The sequence below is a fragment of the Marmota flaviventris genome, chromosome 13 (assembly GCF_047511675.1).
Source record: "Marmota flaviventris isolate mMarFla1 chromosome 13, mMarFla1.hap1, whole genome shotgun sequence".
Lineage (NCBI taxonomy): Eukaryota > Metazoa > Chordata > Mammalia > Rodentia > Sciuridae > Marmota > Marmota flaviventris.
The window spans coordinates 77,955,459-77,975,887 of NC_092510.1; the positions used below are offsets into that span (position 1 = coordinate 77,955,459).

Genomic DNA, 20,429 nt, shown 5'->3' on the forward strand with positions numbered 1-20,429 from the left:
TACTTCAGCCTCCCAAGTCACTGGAATTTACAGGCATGTGCCCCACCATGGCTGGCCATATGTTTCTCTTATGAGTGCAAGTTAAAGAGGGAAACAAAGCTGTGTGTAGGGGAGAGAAACTTATAAAAATAGAAGGGATACCAGTAGAGGAAGGGGATCAGCAGGAGGACAAAGCAGATGTAAAGGGGAATTACTGGAGAATTACATTGACCAAAGTATGTTCTGGTTCAAATATATCACAATGAATCCCATTATTATGTATAATTATAATGCACTAATAAAACCTTTTTTTAAAACACTCCTTTAGTGCTGGAGGTGTATAGCTCAGTGGCAGAGCACTTGCCCTGCATGCACCAATCTCTGGGTTCAGTTCCCAGTACCACAAAAAATAAAAAATAATAAAAACACCTTGTATTATCTCTTCTATGAATAAATCTTAAAGGGAAAAAATATAAACAGAAAACTCCTGGAGCTACTAGGGGAGGTTAATATGGTTATAGTATACAAGATCAAGATCATACTCCAAAATCAAATTTACATATATATTTTTTATGTATTTATTTATTTATCTATCTATTTCTTTATTTTTGTGGATTGAAACCAGAGGCACTTAAGCACTGAGCCACATCCCCAATGCTTTCTAAATTTTTAAATTTGGGGATAGGGTCTCTCTAAGTTGCTTAGGACCTTACTAAATTGCTAACACTGGCTTTGAACTTTCAAGCCTCCTGCCTCAGCCTTCCACCCTACTGGGATTATTGGCATGTGCCACTACTCCCGGCTACATTCATGTATTCTAACAGCAAACATGAAAACTGAAGTTACAAACAACAAAATTTAGTCACTCCATAGAAAATTAAGTACTTAGATACAAACTTTTAACAAAATGTATAAAGGATCCATATGCTAAAAATGCTGATGAAAGAATTCAAAGAAGACCCAAATAAATCAAGATACATACCATGTCCATGCATTGAAAAACTCATAATAAAAATGTCAAGTTTATCAAAAAGTCTATCTATAGATTTAGTGCAATTTCTATGAAAATCTTGGCAAGATTTTTCTACAAACTTTATTCTCAAATGTATGTGCTGTACTTATTTATTGAAATAACTCAAGCAATCTTGACTAAAAAAAAAAGTAGAAGAAAGATTTGCAATCAGTGGATCTGAGTTTGGCTTCATAATTTAATACACATCTTTTAAATTTTATTTAGTTTATTTTTGGTATTGTTGAAACAACCCAAGGGTGCTTTATCACTGAGCCACATACCCAGCCCTTTTTTTTTTTTTTTTTTTTTTTGAGACAGGGTCTCACTAAGTTTCTGAGGATCTCAATGTTGTTGAAGCTGGCCTCAAACTTGTGATCCCTCTGCCTAAGTCTCCTCAGTTGTTGGAATTATAGGCATGTGCCACCCTGCACAGCTGGAATCTGATATTATAAGGTAGATATTATTACCCTTTGTTTTGCAGATGAGGAAGCTACTATTTAGCTAACAGATATAAAACTTTTGTCTTCTAATTTGAAATCCAGTAGCTACTCTCTGCCAAGTCTAGTTACCTTCTGATCTTGAAAAAGCAAACAGATTTTTTTGAAATCAAAACTTTCAAAATTCAAAATTCACATGTTTGTTTTAATCCTCAATGTATCACAATATTGCTGTATTTGGAGATAAAGCCTTTAAACAGCTAATTAAGGTAAAATGAGGTTATATATGTAAGTCCCCAAAGGTGATACATGTCCTCATAAGAGTAGGATGAGAAGAGGCACTATGGAGGATCAAGTGAAGACAGAAAGAAGATGGCCATCTACAAACCAAAGAGAAAAGTCCTCAGAAGAAACCACACTGCTACTACCTTGATTTTGGATTTCTAACTTCCAGAACTGTGAGAAAATAAATTTCTGTTGTTTAAACCACACAGTGTGTGGTACTTTATATGGCAGCCCTCACAATCTAATGCAGTTATCATGACAGTATGATATGAATAAGGGACAGACACATAGATCAATGGAAGGAAAAAAAAAGAGCCACGAAATTGACCCACACAGATAAACTCAACTGATTATTTTACAAAAAGTGCAAAAGCAATTCAGTGGAGAAGGAATAGCCTTTTATAACAGATGATGCTAGAGCAGTTGGACATCCATAGGCAAGATAGTAGTTTTAAAAAAAAATGAACCTTCATTTGAACTTTACTCCTAATACAAAAAATGAACTTAAATGTATCACATGTTTAAATATGAAATTTTTTTTTTAATTTAAGAAAAAAATGGAAAATCTCAATAAGATAAGGCTATGCAAAGAATTTTTCTTAGTCTTGGTACCAAAAGCTCAATCTATAAAAGGAAAAGTGGACAAATTGGACTTCATCAAAATTTTAAAAACTGCTGCTTGGCAAAAGCCCACAATGAACAGGATCAAGTCAAGCTACAGATCAGGAGAAAATATTTTCAGACTACATATCTCCCAAAGGACTATATCTAGAATATATTAAAAACCTGAAGCCCGGCATGGTGGTGCACACCTGTAATCCCAGCAACTCAGGAGGCTGAAACAGGAGAATCGCTAATTTAAAGCCAGCCTCAGCAAAAAAGTGAGACACTAAGCAACTCAGTGAGACTCTGTCTCTATATAAAATACAAAACAGGGCTGGGGATGTGGCTCAGTGGTCGAGTGCCCCTGAGTTCCATCTCTGGTACCAAAAAAAAAAAAAAAAAACTGAACACTCCATAATTTTAAAAATAAACAATTAGAAAATGAGCAAAAACATGATAAAAACATTTCATTGAAGAGAATGTACAGATGATAAATTAAGAAAAAAAAAGCTCAACATCATCAGCCATGGAAGTGGAAATTACAACCACAATGAGATTAAACTTAATAGAATGACTAAAATATAAAATAACAATTACATCAAATCCTGCTAGTTGTTTACTTTCATGGATTTCTTTTTGAATGCGTACTATGCAACTTTGTTTGTTTTTACTCTGATTTTACTTGAGTCTCCTTAAACATTTTACAAACATAATAGCTAACAGTCTTCATAACAAAATCAAAGGGGATAATCTTGTCTCAGTCTTTGAAAGGGAAGTTTTTTAGTTTTTAGTTTGTTCTAAGTAACTTTCTTTTTAAGTTTTATTTTCTCATTTTTTTGTAGTTGACTTTTTCCCAATTATACTTATTAGCAATAGACTTTTACCAGCTGATTTCACTGTTCTTAAATCTCTGAAACTAAGTAATTTAATATTTATCACTAATTTTTTTTCCATTTAATACTTAAAAATAATAAAACTTTGAAATTCAAAATACTTTTTTCTATTTAATCTCAATAGTTTGGAGAATATTTCCTAGAGAATTTTACAGGAAAGGTCATTGGGCAGCCAATTTTCTGGAAATTTTGTGCCACCAAATGTCTTTCAAGTGTCTTAGAAGAATAACATTCTCATAGTTGGAGTGCATGAGTTTATTTTGGAGCCTAAATGGGGCACACACTAATCCAACCAGATTCTGCTTACCAGGAAAGACAAATTTATGGCATAAGATCTCAAAAACAAAGGGTAAAATTTTCCTTGTAGGACGATGTCTTCTTGCCTTATCTTCATCATAATGTGCTAAGAGCCATCTTTCCCCAGTAACCCAGAGAATATCTAGAGCATTTTGTTACACAGGAAATAATTCATTGTAGCTACTAGCCACATATGACTGCTCAGTATTTGAAATGTGGCAAGTATAGCTAAATAAATGTTTTTTAAAAAACTTAAATAGCATCATATAGATAGTATCTAGCATGCTGGACACATCTAAAGGGTTTAATGGGATTAGCAAGGACTTTGGAGTTATGGACTCAAGTCCATAATCCATTATTTCCGAATTTTATGATCTTAGGCTAGTTATTTAACACCTTAGTTCCCTTTTTGTTGTTGTTGTTCAACTAATGCCTCTAAAATTAATATCTACCTTTCAAGGTTATTATAAGAATTATAGGAAACCTGCAGTGTCTGGTGTACCACTTTGTACCTAGTAGACAATAAATGTTAATAAATTGTTAAAAGTACCTTTATTTTCTTTTATTTCTACCTTTGGCATGTAATCAACTTGCGTTTCCATGATAATTCCATGTAACAATTTTTCTGAAAGATTGGTAATTCAGAGCACTCTTGAGTAGGGTGCCTTGTCTTGAGAACTGGCAGTAAGACATGGCCTATCATTCGGAGAGAAAGAACTTAGAGTTAAAACAATAAGAACAGAAATGAGCCTCAAAGCCAGGCTTAGGCAAGGGTACCGAAGGAAGGCTCCGTTCTTTGTAGATAGCAGATTGAGCACAAAAGAGTATTTAAAGCTCCAGGAAGGAGGTCAGGCAAAAGAGCAGCAAGGTTCACTTGAGTCTTAAGACTTCGAGAAGACAAAATGTGAATAAATGAAGAAAGGGAAGAAAGCATTCCTGAGGAAAGCAGTAAAGTCACACAATAAGCTTTCTGGGACAGTGAGTAAGACTGAGCTGCCTACATAGAGATAAATAAAAAAGAGTGGGCAAGGAACAGCTCGTGTGTGGACTGAATCACCGACTGTGAAGTTTGGATAAGAGTAAATAGAAAAGAGATGTAAATAGGCACATGATGCTTTCAGCATTTTCTTACTACTCACTGGAACTGGACTAAAGGCTGAAGTTCCACAAACATTCATGAAGCCCCTTCAAGGCCGAGCAGGGATATGGGAGAATTCAACCTTGCTGAAACTGATCCCAGAGACAAGAACCCTATGTGGTGCTTAGTCATGTGGGCATTGACACCTAGTTGGCTCAGGTAAGGTCACTTATAGAAATATCCGGTCAGTGCCAGTCACATATACCAGGAGCTCAGGGTCAGAAAGTGTTCACAACCAAGTGGACAGGGAGCACTCTGGTGGTGATCTAGAAAGTAGGACTCTAGAGCATTGCTTCAGTCCACAGAAAAGAAGCATGCGTGACACCCTAGGTTTGATCCCCAGCACACAGAGAGACAGAGGTATTGCCCTAGTTGTACCAAGAGGGCATCTTATGTTAACAACTAACCTCATTCCCCCTACCCTAACTTTTATTTCTATAAAAAGGCTTGGGACTCCACTGGCTTTCTGGTCCATACTAAATCAGCAGGCCAAGTTCATCTTGTTTTCATTCTTCCCATTTCTTTTTTCTTCTAAACAAAAGCAAATAAACCGGGCACAGTAGAGCATGCCTGTAATCCCAGCGGCCCCAGAGGCTGAGGCAGGAGGTCTTAAGTTCAAAGTCAGCCTCCAGTCAAATGCCCTGTGTTTAATCCTGGTACCCCCAAATAAATAAACAAATAAATAAAAGCAAATAATTTATTGAAAACCAGTTTCTAATTAGTTGCTTAGGGAATCAAAGGAAATTTGATTCGTACAAATATGAGATTCCAAAGTTAAACTAGGAGTGACCTAAAACATTCTTTGTTTTTAATTTGTTCTTTTTAGTTTTGCATGACAGTAGAGTCAATTTTAACAATTTAAAACAAATTTCCACTATTGTCATGTATGTCAAAAATAAATAAAATAAAATAAAACAAATATGGAGTTTATCTTATTCTAACTAGGAACCCAGTCTTGTGGTTGTACATGATGTAGAGATTCACTCTGGTGTATTCATATATGTGCATGGGAAAGTTATGTCAGATTCATTCCACCCACTGTCTTCCCTATTCCTATCCTCCTCCCTTCCCTTCATTCCCCTTTGTCTAATCCACTGAACTTCTATTCCCCCACCTTGTAGTGTGTTAATATCCATATATCAGAGAGACATCCTTCCCCATTTCTTCTAAGTCTGAGATTCTGCTGCCTGACCCAGAAAGCTAAAGTAGGTGCTGTTGGCTGACAAGGCATAGGTTACCCTGCGGAGACCATAAGGTGAGTGGAAGGGGACACAGGCACAGGTTATATTTAGTTAAACCACCCTGGTCCAGCTACAATTTGAGTCTCAGAAATGGGTCTGAAACCCCAGCTGACAACCTGTTCATTTCAAACAATGTATAAAGAAACCAAATCCCTACTAGCTAAAAAGATGGATGTACACTTGGGTAGTGCAGAAGTATCTGTGTTACGTGAATCAAACGTGAGAACAGTGATCAGAAAACAAGTTTTCCTCTGTAGGTTTTGTTTTGTAGGTTGAAATAAAAGTGACATCTTCTAATTTTCCTAAGAAGCTCCCTGAAAACATCTGCTGGATTTGAGGGATAAGGGGGTGATTCCTTCATCCCTCCTAGGCGTGTATGTTTGGTTTGGGATTTGTCAGTCTGGGAAGCTGAGGGCTCTGGGAGGCTTGAGCCTGGCAGATTTCCCACACCTGCCTGAAATGTAGCTCAGGGGGAAAGAGGCCCCTCCCCAGCCCAATCAGGCACCTCCACTCTCAGCCCCTGGAGCTGTGCCCTTTATTTTCAAGTCTGGTCCCCAGAGGGCTGAGTGGAAAATGAGGACAGCTGATAAGCCTGGCAGTATTGACTTTATGGAGAATATTCAATGAATTTACTTTCTGCAAGTAGGCTGCACTCTTATCTGCTGCCCACAGAACATCTAAATCCTCATCTAGGGGACCCATTGATGAGTCATCTCCCTTATACAAAGACCAGAGAATAAAGAGGGGAAAGGGAGTCTAGCTCACACTTTTCTGTTCTCTAGTACCTGGTCCTGCCCAACCCACCTACTTCTTATTTTCCCCAATGTCCTTGGGTTTATTGCCTCAAAATAGAAGCACTCACAGCCCCAGGCCTACAAAGTCAAGGCCAAGCCAGCCTGGTCTTGAGAAGTCAGCAGCTGGGCACACCCAGTGCTATGTGTCCCTCTGGTAACTATGGGAAGAAATATCTACTTGAGGCAGTTATGTGGTGCATTTTATGTTTCAATGGTCAACATTTGCTCTGGACAGAAATACCCGGCTGGCCTCAACACCAGGTGTTGTAGAGAAGAAATATGTTTGTATGGTGTGCATGTTACTAAGGGGCCCTGGGCCCAGGGTGCTGGGAAGTGGACGTAAATTGTAAAAGAAAGGCCAGATGATCAAGAGAAGCTTTTCTTTCCCCTCTGACATCTCCCTCATCCAGTCCTGGGCTTTGTTTGCTCCAAATACTGAGAAGAAATAAATAACTGCTTCTTAGCAGCGCAGGATGAAAGTAACACCAAGAAAATAAATGGGAGCCAGAATACTAGATTGAGCAGATGAAAAAGCAATTGAAAGTGCCCTTTGGAGGAAATTAGAGGCATATATTTTTATTTCCCCATGTAGTTTTTGGATAAAATTTTTCTGATATTAAAGATAGTTTAATTAGAAGCCTATTCCTATCGTAGTATTTACTCCAAATTACTAAGTTTACGTACATTAGCTCACTGAGTCTTCACAATAACAAATTGTTCTTGTTTACAATTTATTACTGAGAAAATTGAGACTGGGAAAAGTTAAGTAATTTGACCAAGAAGACAACTGGTATCAGAGTAGGGGGAATATCAGTCAGTCTGCTTCCAAAACCTAGTCAAAGTTCTTAAGTACCATTGGCATTTCTTTTTTTCTTTTTGGCACTGGGGATTGAACCCAGGGGCACTTAACTACTGAGCCACATCCCCACCCCTTTTTAAATTTTTATGTAGAGTCAGGGTCTCACTGATTTGCTTAGGGCCTCACTAAGTTGCTGAGGCTGGCTTTGAACTCATGATCCTCCTGCCTCAGCTCCCGAGCCACTGGGATTGTAGGCATGCACCACCACACCCAGCTTGGTTCTTCTTAATATCTTACTCAATCCATGGAAAATTAATGAGTATTTATTATTCCTATTTTATAGTAAGCAGGCTCAGAAGGATATATTAGAGACTCTGGCCTGCTGGTTCTAGACTCTCTACTTCGGTGTGATGACTAAGGAATAACCTCAGGGACTTCTGAAAATGATAAAACAAGCAAATCTCTTTTTCCTTATGAGAGAAGGCAATAGATCTCACCCTCCAACTCCCCTCCCACATCCCAGAGATGTGGACAATGTCAGTGTTCTTCTCACTTCCAAATGTCCTGGTCTTCAGTGTCACCTGCTTTCACCTGCAGCTACTTGCTTGGCAATTGTATTATTTGAGGGATGTTGGAATGGGAAGAGGCAGGAAGAGCCCAAGGTTGTGAACTAATCACTAAGTTGCCCTGTGGACTCGGAATGGAGTAGCAGTAACCTTTGTAAGACTTTGCAGTCTCTGCTGCTATAGAAAGATGTCTAAGAACCACTAGTGAAACTGAGTCAGCTGTAAGCCCAAGCTTTGTTTCTTTGAGTATATGCTTTAGTACCTAACTTGTTTGGGAGCAATATTTTGTTCTAACTACAGTGATAACTCATTATGTAAATCATATATATAATTTTTTATATTAAATGAGAAAACTTGGGTGAAATGTCTAGCAAAACATTTAATACTTATGGTTAAATAATGGAAGGTAGAGAATGAGGCTTCTGGCCCAAAGCTGGTGCTCAGTGCCACCTGCCTAAGTCAAGCCATCATTCCTGTCAGGCCTCCAAATTAGTCCCCCTGGTGCCCTTTCTTGCCCCCTCCATTTAGCAGCCAAAATGTTCTTCTCTTCTTAAAAAACAAGCAATCACCAAAAAACCTCTTTAGTGGCCTTGAAAACAGTCATCTCACAGAAACAAGTTATGTATCTGCTGACAGAAAGTAGGACAGGCTGGAAGCAGCTCTTTGCAGAAAAAAGCCAAAGCTTCCTTGAATTATTGAACAGTTGTCTTCTGAAGCAGTTTACATGTAAGACAGCATAGGGTCCTGGAATCTAGTGATTACCAAAACTGAAATCCTTGCTCTCTTGAAGTTTGCAATGTAGCAAGTAAAGTAAAATGAAGTTTTGAAAAATTGATCTTGGAGATGGAGGCTTGTTGGGAAGGGAAAAAAAGTAAAAGGAGCCAGCTGGGCACAGTGACATACACCTGTAATCCCAGCAGATTGGAGGCTGAGGCAGGAAGATCTAAAGTTCAAAGCCAGCCTCAGTAGCAATGGCGAGGCGTTAAGCAACTCAATGAGACCCTGTCTATAAATGAAATACAAAATAGCTCTGGGGATGTGACCCTGAGTTCAATGCCCAGTACCAAAAAAAAGTAAAAGGAATTTAAATTTACCAAAATAATTTCATACCAAGAGCCACCCGTCTCTGGACTAATAAACTGTAAAAGAATGGGCATAGTTTAATTTTAAAAATGCAAACTTAAAAACTGGGGTGTAATATTAGTATAATGAAATTCATAACAAAGAGCAAGACAAAGAGGGTGATTATATACTGACATAGGTATATTTTTCTAACTCAACTTCTGTGAGTCTTTATGCCTCAAAAGCAGTACATCAAAAGATAAAAAGATCTAAAGCAAACACTTCTGCAAAAACAAAAAGGAACAGACACAAAATGGTAGAGGGGGATTTTCACATACTCTCTTTTAATAGATCAAATAGACCCAAACTTCCAAGAATATAGAAGACTGACTTAATGGATATGTACAAAACATTTTACCTTTTAAATAGGGAATATAACCTCCTTTTCTAGTACCTCTGAAGTATTTATATAAGCAGGTCATAGTTCTACAAGAGGGAAAAATTTCAATAAATATTTCAAAGCAAAAAATCATACTACATCATCTTTGACAACACCCCAGTAAGATTAGAAATTAATAGCAAGTAGCTGCCAAAAATACAACAATAAGGAAATTTTAAAACACTTTCTAAAACAAAAAAATAGACATCAGACTTTAGGAATTAATGGCAATGATAATGCAAACCAAAATACTAATATCACCCAAAGTCTATCAGGAGAAAGTTCATACCTGGAATGCTTTTATTAATAAAGAAGAAATAGTAAAAACAAGATTTAACCCAAGAATGGAAGGTAGAGAGCAGTAAAATAAACATAAGCAAATAAGGACAGATTTAATGAAGATTAGTAGAAATTAATGCATTAGAAAATCGTAAAAATGATAAATAAATCCTACAATCAGGATTTTTAAAAATACTTTTATTAGTTGTTGATGGACCTTTATTTTACTTACTTATTTATATGTGGTGCTGAGAGTCAAACCCAGTGTCTTGCATGCTAGGCAAGTGCTCTACCAAAGAGCCACAAACACCAGCCCTAGAACCAGGATTTTTAAAAAGCCATAAAACGGACAAACATCTACAAAACTAAGCAGAGAGAGAAATTATAAACACATAATGAGAAAAAGTTAATAAAATTCAGATTTTTAAAAATTGAATAACTATATAACACTCAATTAATGTATCTAAAAATGTCAAAATTTATATATCAAAGTACCAAACTGATTTAAGAGATAGAATACATCAAGTAAAACTATTTCACTAGTATTAGTAAAATAAAATATCAATTAAATAAATTAAATATCAAGAACCAGTTAATTTATATTGTTGGATTCACGTAAATGGATGAAAGACAGGATGGATAGAAAACTGTATAAATGCAGATATGTATGAATGCATTGAGGTTGATACACAGAATTGTGGATTGAGAAATGGGGGAAACTTTAGAAGGGGCAGGGGACAAGAAGGGAGTTTTAAGATTGGATAAGGCTTATGCTTGACTACTAGCCAAAATGACCACACCCACCTGGGCTGGCAGATATCCCTTCTGAAATTTCCAGGTTTGGTCTTCCCTGAAGCTGACAACCCTGCATAAAGGACTAGAGAGCCAGTGTTCACAGGCTAATCCAGACAGATCAATTAAAGCAGCAGAACCAGAGAGCCTGACAGCACCCAAGTTCTTGGAGGGACCTGCCCTTCCCTCCCCAGTTCCCTGTTCCCTCCCCAGGAGCTCGCAGGTGCAGTCTCTCCAGGGGGCAGAGAGAGCCATGAATAGTAAGGGTTTTAGCTCAAGCACATAGAGGCGTTTAGCTGCCCAAACCTAATCCCTCAATAATCGGATTATGTAAATTCCTACTTCAACCTCTTCCCCTGCAGGACCTAGCCCCTAATTTCTCCCCACACTGGGAGATGGGGCTGGGAATGGCCCATCACTCTGAAGGGTCACTGCTAGTGGAATTATGCACCAAAACTGTTTCTAAAAGTATAAAGCCAACAATAACATTTAAGAAGCTTTCACTAAAAAAGTCAACCCTGGTTCCAGTGTGCCGATGCAATAGTGCTCCTTTTTCAGTAGCACTGTCCTTTCTCTCAGTCCTTGTCCACTAGCCCAGATTTTATTTTACAGCTCATTGTTTCATTTAGCATCATACATCATTTCCAATCTTTCTACCCACTTGCCACAATTCTAGTTCATAACTGTAAAATATGCCATTGAGAAAATATATCACCTCATAGTTTTTGCCTAAAATAAGTGTAGGGCTGGGGTTTTGGCTCAGTGGCAGAGTGCTTGCCTAGCATGTGTGGGGCACTAGGTTTGATTCTCAGCATTGCATATAAATAAATAAATAATATAAAGGTCCATCAACATCTAAAAAAATGAAATAAAACAAAGTGTAATATTGGTTCTTGGTTTAAAATCTAACATGTACTCCAGCAGAATTGTGATTGAATAGGCTAGGATAGAAAAAGCATAGGCACTGTGACACTGTGATCCCCCTTCTACCATACACAAAGAAAACAGAAGGGCAGAAAAAAAGAGCAAGTCAGGGATGTTTACTGCAAATATTAGATTATGTTTCTACACACAAATTGACCAGTTTATTCTCTTCAGTCTACTCTAATCCATTCTCTATTCTGCCACCAGATAATCTGTAGCTATATGTATTATTCCCATGTTCACAGCACACAGTTGTGTTCCTGTCCTCCACTCCTACATTTGTAATTTCCCAACCAGCCTTGACCAACCTTCACTGAGGAACCCAAGCACCTAGGCCTTGCCTTGGGTGTGCTTTAGATGGCCCTGCTCTGGACTCTTCAAGTGGCCATGCCCCACCTTCTAGACCACACTCTGGATATCTGGGACCAATGAATTTCTGTTCAAGTGGCCCTGAGCCCAATTTCAGGACCTGCATAAGGTCCATGGTGGGTGGAAGTCTACCTTTTATGCACAATGCCCTTCACAGAACAGAACTCAGCTTGGGGTAGAGGAGAAAAAATGGATAGGAATGGGCCTGTAGTCTGCATTTGTAACTTTGTCCTGAATCTCACAAATGTCAGATTCAGCCTTGCTTCAGGCCTAGTTTAAATGCCATTCCTCTCACAAGTACCTCTGATCCTCCCTCCAATCAGAATCCTTTGCCTCTCTCTTTCTAACTCTAATTCCACATTCTCTGGAACCCATAACTGTCTGTCTTGTATTTGGTTTATTTGTCATGCCCTCTTTCTCCCCAAGATCATGAACTTTTTGAAGGCAGATATACAGCTTTCTTCTCCTTCCTGTCCCAACCCAGAACTTAGCAATTCAAACAATAGCTTTTTGACTTGTAATAAAACCATACTGTTTTGTTTGGGTAGGGTGGGGTGTCACAAACATTCCCAAAGTCTCAGTGGCTTACAACAACATTTATTTCACACTCATATTATATAAAGGCTATGATTGGCTTTGAGTATGTTCATGGCACCTGGGTTGGCTGGACCCAATCACTCCTGCTAAAGCTTCTGCTCCAACATGGCATATATCAAATCTGCTCTATTCCGTTGGCTGATGAAAGTCACTTGGCCAAGCCTGGCAATGGGGCAGGGAAGTATATACCTTCCACCTACAGGGAGCCACTGTTAGTCACATGGCAGTGGATGGAACTGTATAATCTTGTAGGGAGCCAATGTATAGTTATAACAATAATACAATCAACTACAATTTTAAAAATTGTGCTATGTGATAGACCTTGTGCTTAACATCTTACCTGGTTGTTGTTGTTGTTGTTGTTTTGCATTTGATCTCCATAGTCCTATCATTGTACACATTTTACAGATGAGCAAACTGAGGCAGGGAGAGGTTATAAATTTGCCTAGGATCACACATATGAATAGACAAGGCATTTTAGCCCAGGTAATGCAATTCCAGAGCACTTTGCTCTTACACACCAAGCTGTATTGCATTTCTGCATTTATTGTACCAAATCCCATACTGGGTCCTTCAGAGAAAGTAATGCCTAGAAATTTTTTACTTGTTGATTTAGCAAGCAACTAATACTTGATGTTCATCAGTGGGGTAGACAGGGGTGCAGAAAAGACAGAGAGAAGACAAATAAGTAAATATTACTGAGTGAGGTTGAGCAAGAAGAAGAATAATACAGCAGGCAGAATGATACAGTCTGTGTGTGGGTACTATTTTAGATACTGTGGTTAGAAACTCCTCACTGAGAAGGTAAGATCTGAGTGAAGACCTAAAGAATGTCTCCTTGAGGGCAGGGATTTATCTGATTTTGTTTGGAGTTTTGTCCCCAGCATCTAGACTGGGGCCTGACTCATTGTAGGCTCTGAAGAATAACTTTTTGGATAAATAAGAGGAGGTCAAGGAATCATGTGGATAACTTCCAGAAAGAGTGTTTCAGGCAGGGGAAACAGCATGAAGGCCCCAGGACAAGAGGGTGTCTGGTGTGTTCTTGACACAAGGAAGAAGCCAGAATGCTGGAACTGAATGAACCCCAGGGAGAGAAGACAGCTCAGAAGAGGATAAAGGGCATCTTGGGGGCCACTTAAAGGTTTTGTCTAACTGGGAATGAAATGGAAAGCCATCCAAGTGTTTTGAGCAAACAAGTGACTGGTACCTGAGGGGATTTCATAGGTGATGCAGGAGAGCCTATGAAGGAGGCAAGTGCAGAATCAGGATGACCCGCTAGGAGACCCTTCCATCCCTGAAATAACCAAATCCTGTGTTCTGCAAGGTGGAAACTGGGACAAATTATTACAGGAATCTTTCCAGTGCAATGATTGTTTGGGGTACTTAGTAAAATGCAAGTTGCAGACTCCACCTACCCAAATCCTGATTTAGAGGGCCTGGGTTATGGGCTAAAATCTGTTTTTCCCACACGTAACCCTAAAACAGGTGGTTCTTGGGAGTCCACCCTCCCTGGATCTTGAAGTAACAACGGATAAGAACTTTACCAGAATGTTTGTCTTTGTTTGGAAAGGAGCTTAGTAAGCAGCACCCCCTTACCGCTCCCTAACACAGAGAGAACTGGTCGGGAGAACTGGTCCCAGGAATCCAGGGCGCGGGAAGTGGGGAGGAACCGGCGGGAGTTCCTAGCGGGAAGGGGCCCGGGCGCCCAGCGAGACAAAGGCGGTGTCCTATAAAGGCGGCAGCAGAGGCCGGCGACCAGGCGAGGGCGCACACGACTGGCGACAGCAACAGCGAAGGCGAAGGTGCCGGCTCCCGATTCTTGCCAAGAAGGTGCGTCGACTCCTGGGGGACGTGGGCGCCACCCGGCTCAGGTTTGTGGACCCTCAGGTCCCTCGCTTGGTCATCGGAGCCCCATTTGCCCGGGAGGGCAGGGACGTGGGGGCGACTTGGTAACCGACACCAAGGTGACTGCTGGGAAGACCTGCGGACTTTTCGGGGGGGATAGGGACTGGCACGGCATCCGGAGAATCAGTTTGGTCCCCCAACGGGTGTTGGTATAGCTTCTTCGGCTTCCTACGAGGTGTGGGGGACATGCCCCCAGTCCCCAGGTGCGTCTCTCAAGATATTTAGATAGCTCATGAGGCTCGGTGGTCGACCCTGGATGTGAAACTTCAACCACGAGATGCTTTCCTGAACTCCTGAAATACTCATTAGGAAGGGCAGTGATTTGCGGAGAAACAAAAAGTAATTAAAAAAGAAAAGAAAAGCCAGGAAATGAAGTGTCCAAGGGCAGCAGGCTGGGCGGGAAGAGCAGGGTAGGCTACTTTAGGTCTATCAGAGCTGCAAGGCACAGGTGTAGAGTGCACCTTTGAACTGGCGGCTCCCCCAGTGCATAGCCTTGGCTAAGCGTGTCTGCTTTAGGGCTCTTCCCAATGAGCAATGTTCATGATATGTGTACTGATTCAGTATTTCATGTGAAGTTTCTTATTAAGTAAGGTATGAATTAAATATGGTATGAATAGTGATTTTTAAAAATGTGTGTGTATGTGTAGTGTGCATGAAATATGTACATTAAACTGGCTGTGGCTAGGGAGTGAGACGTATTATCTAGGTAAGCAGGTAGGGAGCCTTTTATGTTTTACTTCATGCACTTGTGTACTTGGACTGTTTGCTTAAATATGCATGCATTACTTCTACAAAAGGCAGAACTGTGCCTAGTGTTGGAGTTGAGGCACCTCTCTTTCACCTAACAAACCACCCTTCATCTCTTTCTTCCTGGCCAGTGTTTTCACTTACTTTCAAGAGAAAGAGAAAGATGAAAAAAGAGACAAATACACCCAACAAATGTAGTAAAAGAAATCGAAAGTCATATGAAAAGCTTGGAACAGGACCTCATACAAATGTGAGCTGCTGACTCTTCCTGCATCCTTTCTAGTTGACCTGGGCTTTTTGTCCAGAAACCTGGCACCAAGGAGCAGCAGCTCCTGTTGATGGCATTTGTCTCTGGAGGTGTAATTGTCACTCTTTTCTCCAGTAATGTGTTCCCTTGAGTGGTGATGGTATAGTTTGTACACATCTATTTTCATAGTGTTTGTCATAACATTCCTCCAGTCCACGCATTCTTAACTGGGGTCCACAACCCCTACCCACCCAGAGAGATATAGATAGAAGAATTCAGGGGTTCTGTGAATTTGGATGGGAAAAATTATATCTTTATTTCCATTAACCTTTATATATAGCATTTCCTTTATTTATGGATATGGGTAATAGAGTACAATAGTATTAGCATGGTTTTACTTTTATTTATTTGTTAATTTATTTATTGGGATACCGGGGATTGAACTCAGGGACACTTGGCCACTGAGCCACATCCCTAGTCCTATTTTGTATTTTATTTAGAGACAAGTTCTCACTGATTTGCTTAGTAAGCCTTGCTTTTGCTGAGGCTGGCTTTGAACCCGTGATCCTCTTGCCTCAGCCTCCTGAGCCGCTGGGATTATAGGCATGTCCCACCGTGCCCAGCTATTAACATGGTTTTATTTTTTTTGCTGTGTGGGGGATTGAACCTAGGGCCTTGTGCATGCAAGGCAAGCACTCACCAACTGAACTATATCCCCAGCTCCCCGGCATGGTTTTATTTTATTTTTAAGAAAGAGTGAGAGAGAGAGAGTGAGAGAGAGAGAGAGAGAGAGAGAGAGAGAGAGAGAGAATTCTTCAATATTTATTTTTCAGTTTTCGGCGAGACACAACATCTTTGTTTGTATGTGGTGCTGAGGATCGAACCCCAGCCGTACGCATGCCAGGGGAGCACGCTACTGCTTGAGCCACATCCCCAGCCCCCCCAGCATGGTTTTAAATAAAGAAAGTAAAAAACTTTTGGTTCCCTTCTCAAAAATAACAATTTTAAATTCATAAGTTAAAAATACATAGACAAAAATAACCAATTATACTTAGAAGTTATTAAAATATTATAATTTAAAATGCAATAGAGTAATACAGTATTATATTGAGACAATGTAGTATAAAGAATTTGTCACCAATAGAATCATAGATAGTTGCATCTCACATCACAAATGTGGCAGATCTTTAGACAAATATTTATAAACATATTTCTTAGAAATTATGGTAGTAAGTCTAGTTATTTAAGTGTTAAAATGAAGCACATATATTATCATATTCATTTTAATTGTATTTTCATAACTACTAAGCATAACTATTTTCTATGTACATTTAAAATCACTATTCTGAGAAGGGAGCTGAAGACTTTATATTTTATATGTTTAAAATAATTGTTCTGAGAGAATTGTGTCCTTAAGCTTCCCCAGACTGCCAGAAAGGTCCATGGAACAAAACAAGGTTGTGAACCTTAGTGGGAGTCCTCAGTGGTGACACAATGTATGAATACCCAGGCTTGGACTTCGGGGCCCTGCCATTGATTCCCTGTGTGACCTAAATACTCACCCTTGTTTCAGCATCTGTGAAATGTTCTCTGATTCTGTGGCATCTGGGCTGTGTGTGTGTGTGTGTGTGTGTGTGTGTGTATTTTAGCTCTTACATTACTCTGAAATCAAGATTAGCAGCAATCAGTCCTTGCAACTGGAAAAACACTAAATGCAATTTTCCTTTGATTTAAAAAGTACTTCAGTAATTTTCCAGTGACCTCTACTTTGAGATTTTCGAGCTTGTTAAATCACTGATTTCTATTTCCCCTGTGGAGAAGGAGAGTAATACACTTGAGGATAAATCAACAAGTAATTATCAAGCACCCCTAGGATGGCAGGCTGCATTTTAGAAGCCTGTCTTCTCTTCTTTCTATTTCTTCTGTCTGCTTCTAGTACAATAGGATCTCACACACTTAGAAGAGAACACCGCAGTCAGTTTATCCTGGCTAATCTTTTTTCCTCCCAGCTTGAAAGAAGACCCCCCATGGAATTAGAGTTGACTCCGTGAATGAGCTAAACTCTTTGCACAAGAGAAGCTAGAAAGTAACTTTGCTCCACAGTCCTGGTCAGTTTCAGTATGAACAAAACTTGATAGTTTTCTTTCTATCTTAAAATTCCCTTGATTTGGGTTCAAACTTTCCTGTTTTAAGTATAGTCATCGTATAGTTCTGACAACACTCATATTTTTATTGTAAAACCAAAGACTGGAATGTTCAGAACTACTTAGGTTAGACAAAAGGTAATGGGCATTATACATTGTGGTATTTCAGAACAGAAAGAGACCTTGGGGATCACCAGGTTCCCCCCGCACCCCGGCCCATCAGTTTTAGAAGACACGGGCTGCCTGAAAGCCCACTAGAGTGCCTAGTTAGGTGTTGTTTCTGTCCTACAGAGCCTATGTTTCCTTCTCTCATCTCAACACAGGCAGCCAGCTGCTAAGGTACCATACAGCTGTTTCTCAACTTACAATGGGATTATATCTTGATAAACCTTATTGTAAATTGTAAATTGAAAATGCATTTAATATACCTATCTTAGCAAACATAACTTAGCCACTTAGCCTGTACGTTAAACATGCTCAGAATAATTACATTAGCCTACAGTTGGCAAAATCATCTAATGCAAAGCATTTTTTTTTTTCAGTGCTAGGGATCAAACATAGGGCTTCATTAATGCTTGGCAAGCACTCTACCACTGAGCCACATCCATGAAAAGCCTGTTTTATAATAAAGTGTCAAATATCTCATGCCATTTATTAAACACTTAATATCTAAAAAAATTCTGCCAACACAGTACTTTACACTGTAGAGCATGGGTTGTTTGTCCTAGTGATAGTGAGGCTACAGGTAGCTACAGTCCAGTGTCACTGCCCAGCATCTGGAGAGAGTATTGTACTCTGCCTGAAGACTCCTATATAGTCAGGCCTTGGTAGAAAGGGAAGAACAGAGCATCTATTTAAAGAATGTGTAGAAATAGCTAAGGAGAGTATGGGGAGAGAATTCATGGAAGAGAAAATGACATGTGTAAAAGGATAGAGTTAGCAATATATATTTTCCTTTGGAAGAATAAGAGGAGGCCCAATGCTCAGGGGAGCTGAGGCTGAAGGCTGATAGCAGTGAGCCAGGAGCACTCAACTGCTTGAGGCTGGACTTTGGCTTGTTTGCCAATGTATGCTGAAAGTTCCCATTAATACATGTTAATCCAAGCCACCTGGAAAAAGGGGGCCCACACTGCTAAGGGTTAATGGTGACAAAATAAGATTTGGCAGCATATGATGATAAACAACTCTCCTACTGTTGGAAAGGTCATCCAAGAAGCCCAGGTGTCTTCTATAGCACGTGTGCCAAAAGGTCATCCTTACCTGCCTCTTGTCGTTTCATTGTTGTCATGCTAAACATCCTCACTTCTGTTCTTCATACAACAGGGTGTCGAGGCCCTTCCTCACTCTGCTCTTCTCCAAATGTAATGCAGTTTCAACATTTTAGCTCTTGCAGAGTGAAGCCAAATTCTCTCGGTGAGGTCTGCTACTAGCAGGAGAGCTATCCTATCTTCTCCAGTCCATATTTCAATATATTTACAAAATCAGAGATCATAACTCTTTCTTTCTTGCAAAAAATTCATAATACACAGTTGATTCATACCCAACTCTCTAGGATTTATATATGTATATACAGTATGCTATATAATATAAATATGTAATATAGTATATTATACAGTAACTATACTATATATAGAGAGTGTTGGGCATAAATCAACTGTGTATTATGAATGTACAGATACAGATATACATATATGTATATACACACATATATTATATTCACATGTGTACTCAATCCTATACTATGCCTGACTGATAATTAAGAAGAGTTTGTTATAAAGGAAGCAAAGGGACTAAGGGAGTACTGGAATAAAGCAATCTTTTAATTGGGGGCTTCAAATCAGACAGACAGAAAAAGTATGAAGGACATTGTTCTTTCCCTGCCCTTTCTTCTCATATTAAAAGGAAGATTCTAGCCGGGTATAGTGGTGCATGCCTATAATCCTAGTGACTCAGAAAGCAGGAGGATTACAAGTTCTAGGCCAGCCTCAGCAACTTTGCAAGTCCCTAAGCAACTTGGTGTGAGACATCACTAGAGATGTAGCTTAGTGTTAAAGTGCCTCTGAGTTCAATTTCCAGTACAAAAAAAAGGACATTCTAAAAACCTAAAAATAAGAAAATGAACTTCCCGATATCTAAGTGGAGAAGATCTAACATGGTAGGTTTTTGGCAGGACATGTGATACCCACCAGTCCTCTTACAAGGTATCTGCTCACAGCACCTTTTCTCTTTCCCATCTCAGGAACTCAGCCATGACCAGGAAGATCTTCACAAATACCAGGGAGCGGTGGAGGCAGCAAAATGTCAACAGTGCCTTTGCTAAGCTGAGGAAGCTCATTCCCACTCACCCTCCAGACAAAAAGCTGAGCAAAAATGAAACACTTCGCCTGGCAATGAGGTATATCAACTTCTTGGTCAAGGTCTTGGGGGAGCAAAGCCTACAGCAAGCAGGAGTGGCTGCTCAGGGAAACATTCTGGGGCTCTTCCCCCAAGGACCCCACCTGCCCGGCCTGGAGAACAGGAGTCTCCTTGATGATTACTGTGTTTCTTCACCTAACCCAGACCACCACCTTCCATAGTATGGCTTCAGCTGTCATCACCCAGGCAGCACTTGTCAGAAGTCACCGCTGTGAACAGCCTTATGCATGTTCCAGAGTGGACTGGATGAATGACTTGTGAGGCATGTATTGAGCCTCATGGGAGGTGGCTGACAGAGCTGCAGGGAGCTGAAAGGAGGCCACAGGAATGTTTCCCTGGAGTCCATCGCCTCCAGGACTTCAGGCCAAACCCTGCCTTCTGTCTGTTTTACAAATTCAGGTTCTGTATAAGATGTTTGCAAAAAAAAAAAAAAAAAAATCATGGATTTAAAAATCCCTGTTTTAC

At 39.7% G+C, this 20,429-nt stretch overlaps 1 protein-coding gene across 10 annotated transcripts in view; it reads left to right on the top strand.

Moving 5' to 3' along the window:
* Positions 1–20,125, top strand: part of Fktn (fukutin) — a 94,696-nt gene extending 74,571 nt beyond the window's left edge. For all 10 annotated transcript variants that reach the window (XM_071600809.1, XM_071600813.1, XM_071600810.1 and 7 more), the window contains one exon: positions 19,789–20,125. In XM_071600809.1, coding sequence (XP_071456910.1) covers positions 19,789–20,125 — 337 coding nt within the window. The remainder of the gene's footprint in view (positions 1–19,788) is intronic.
* Positions 20,126–20,429: the final 304 nt, after the last annotated feature.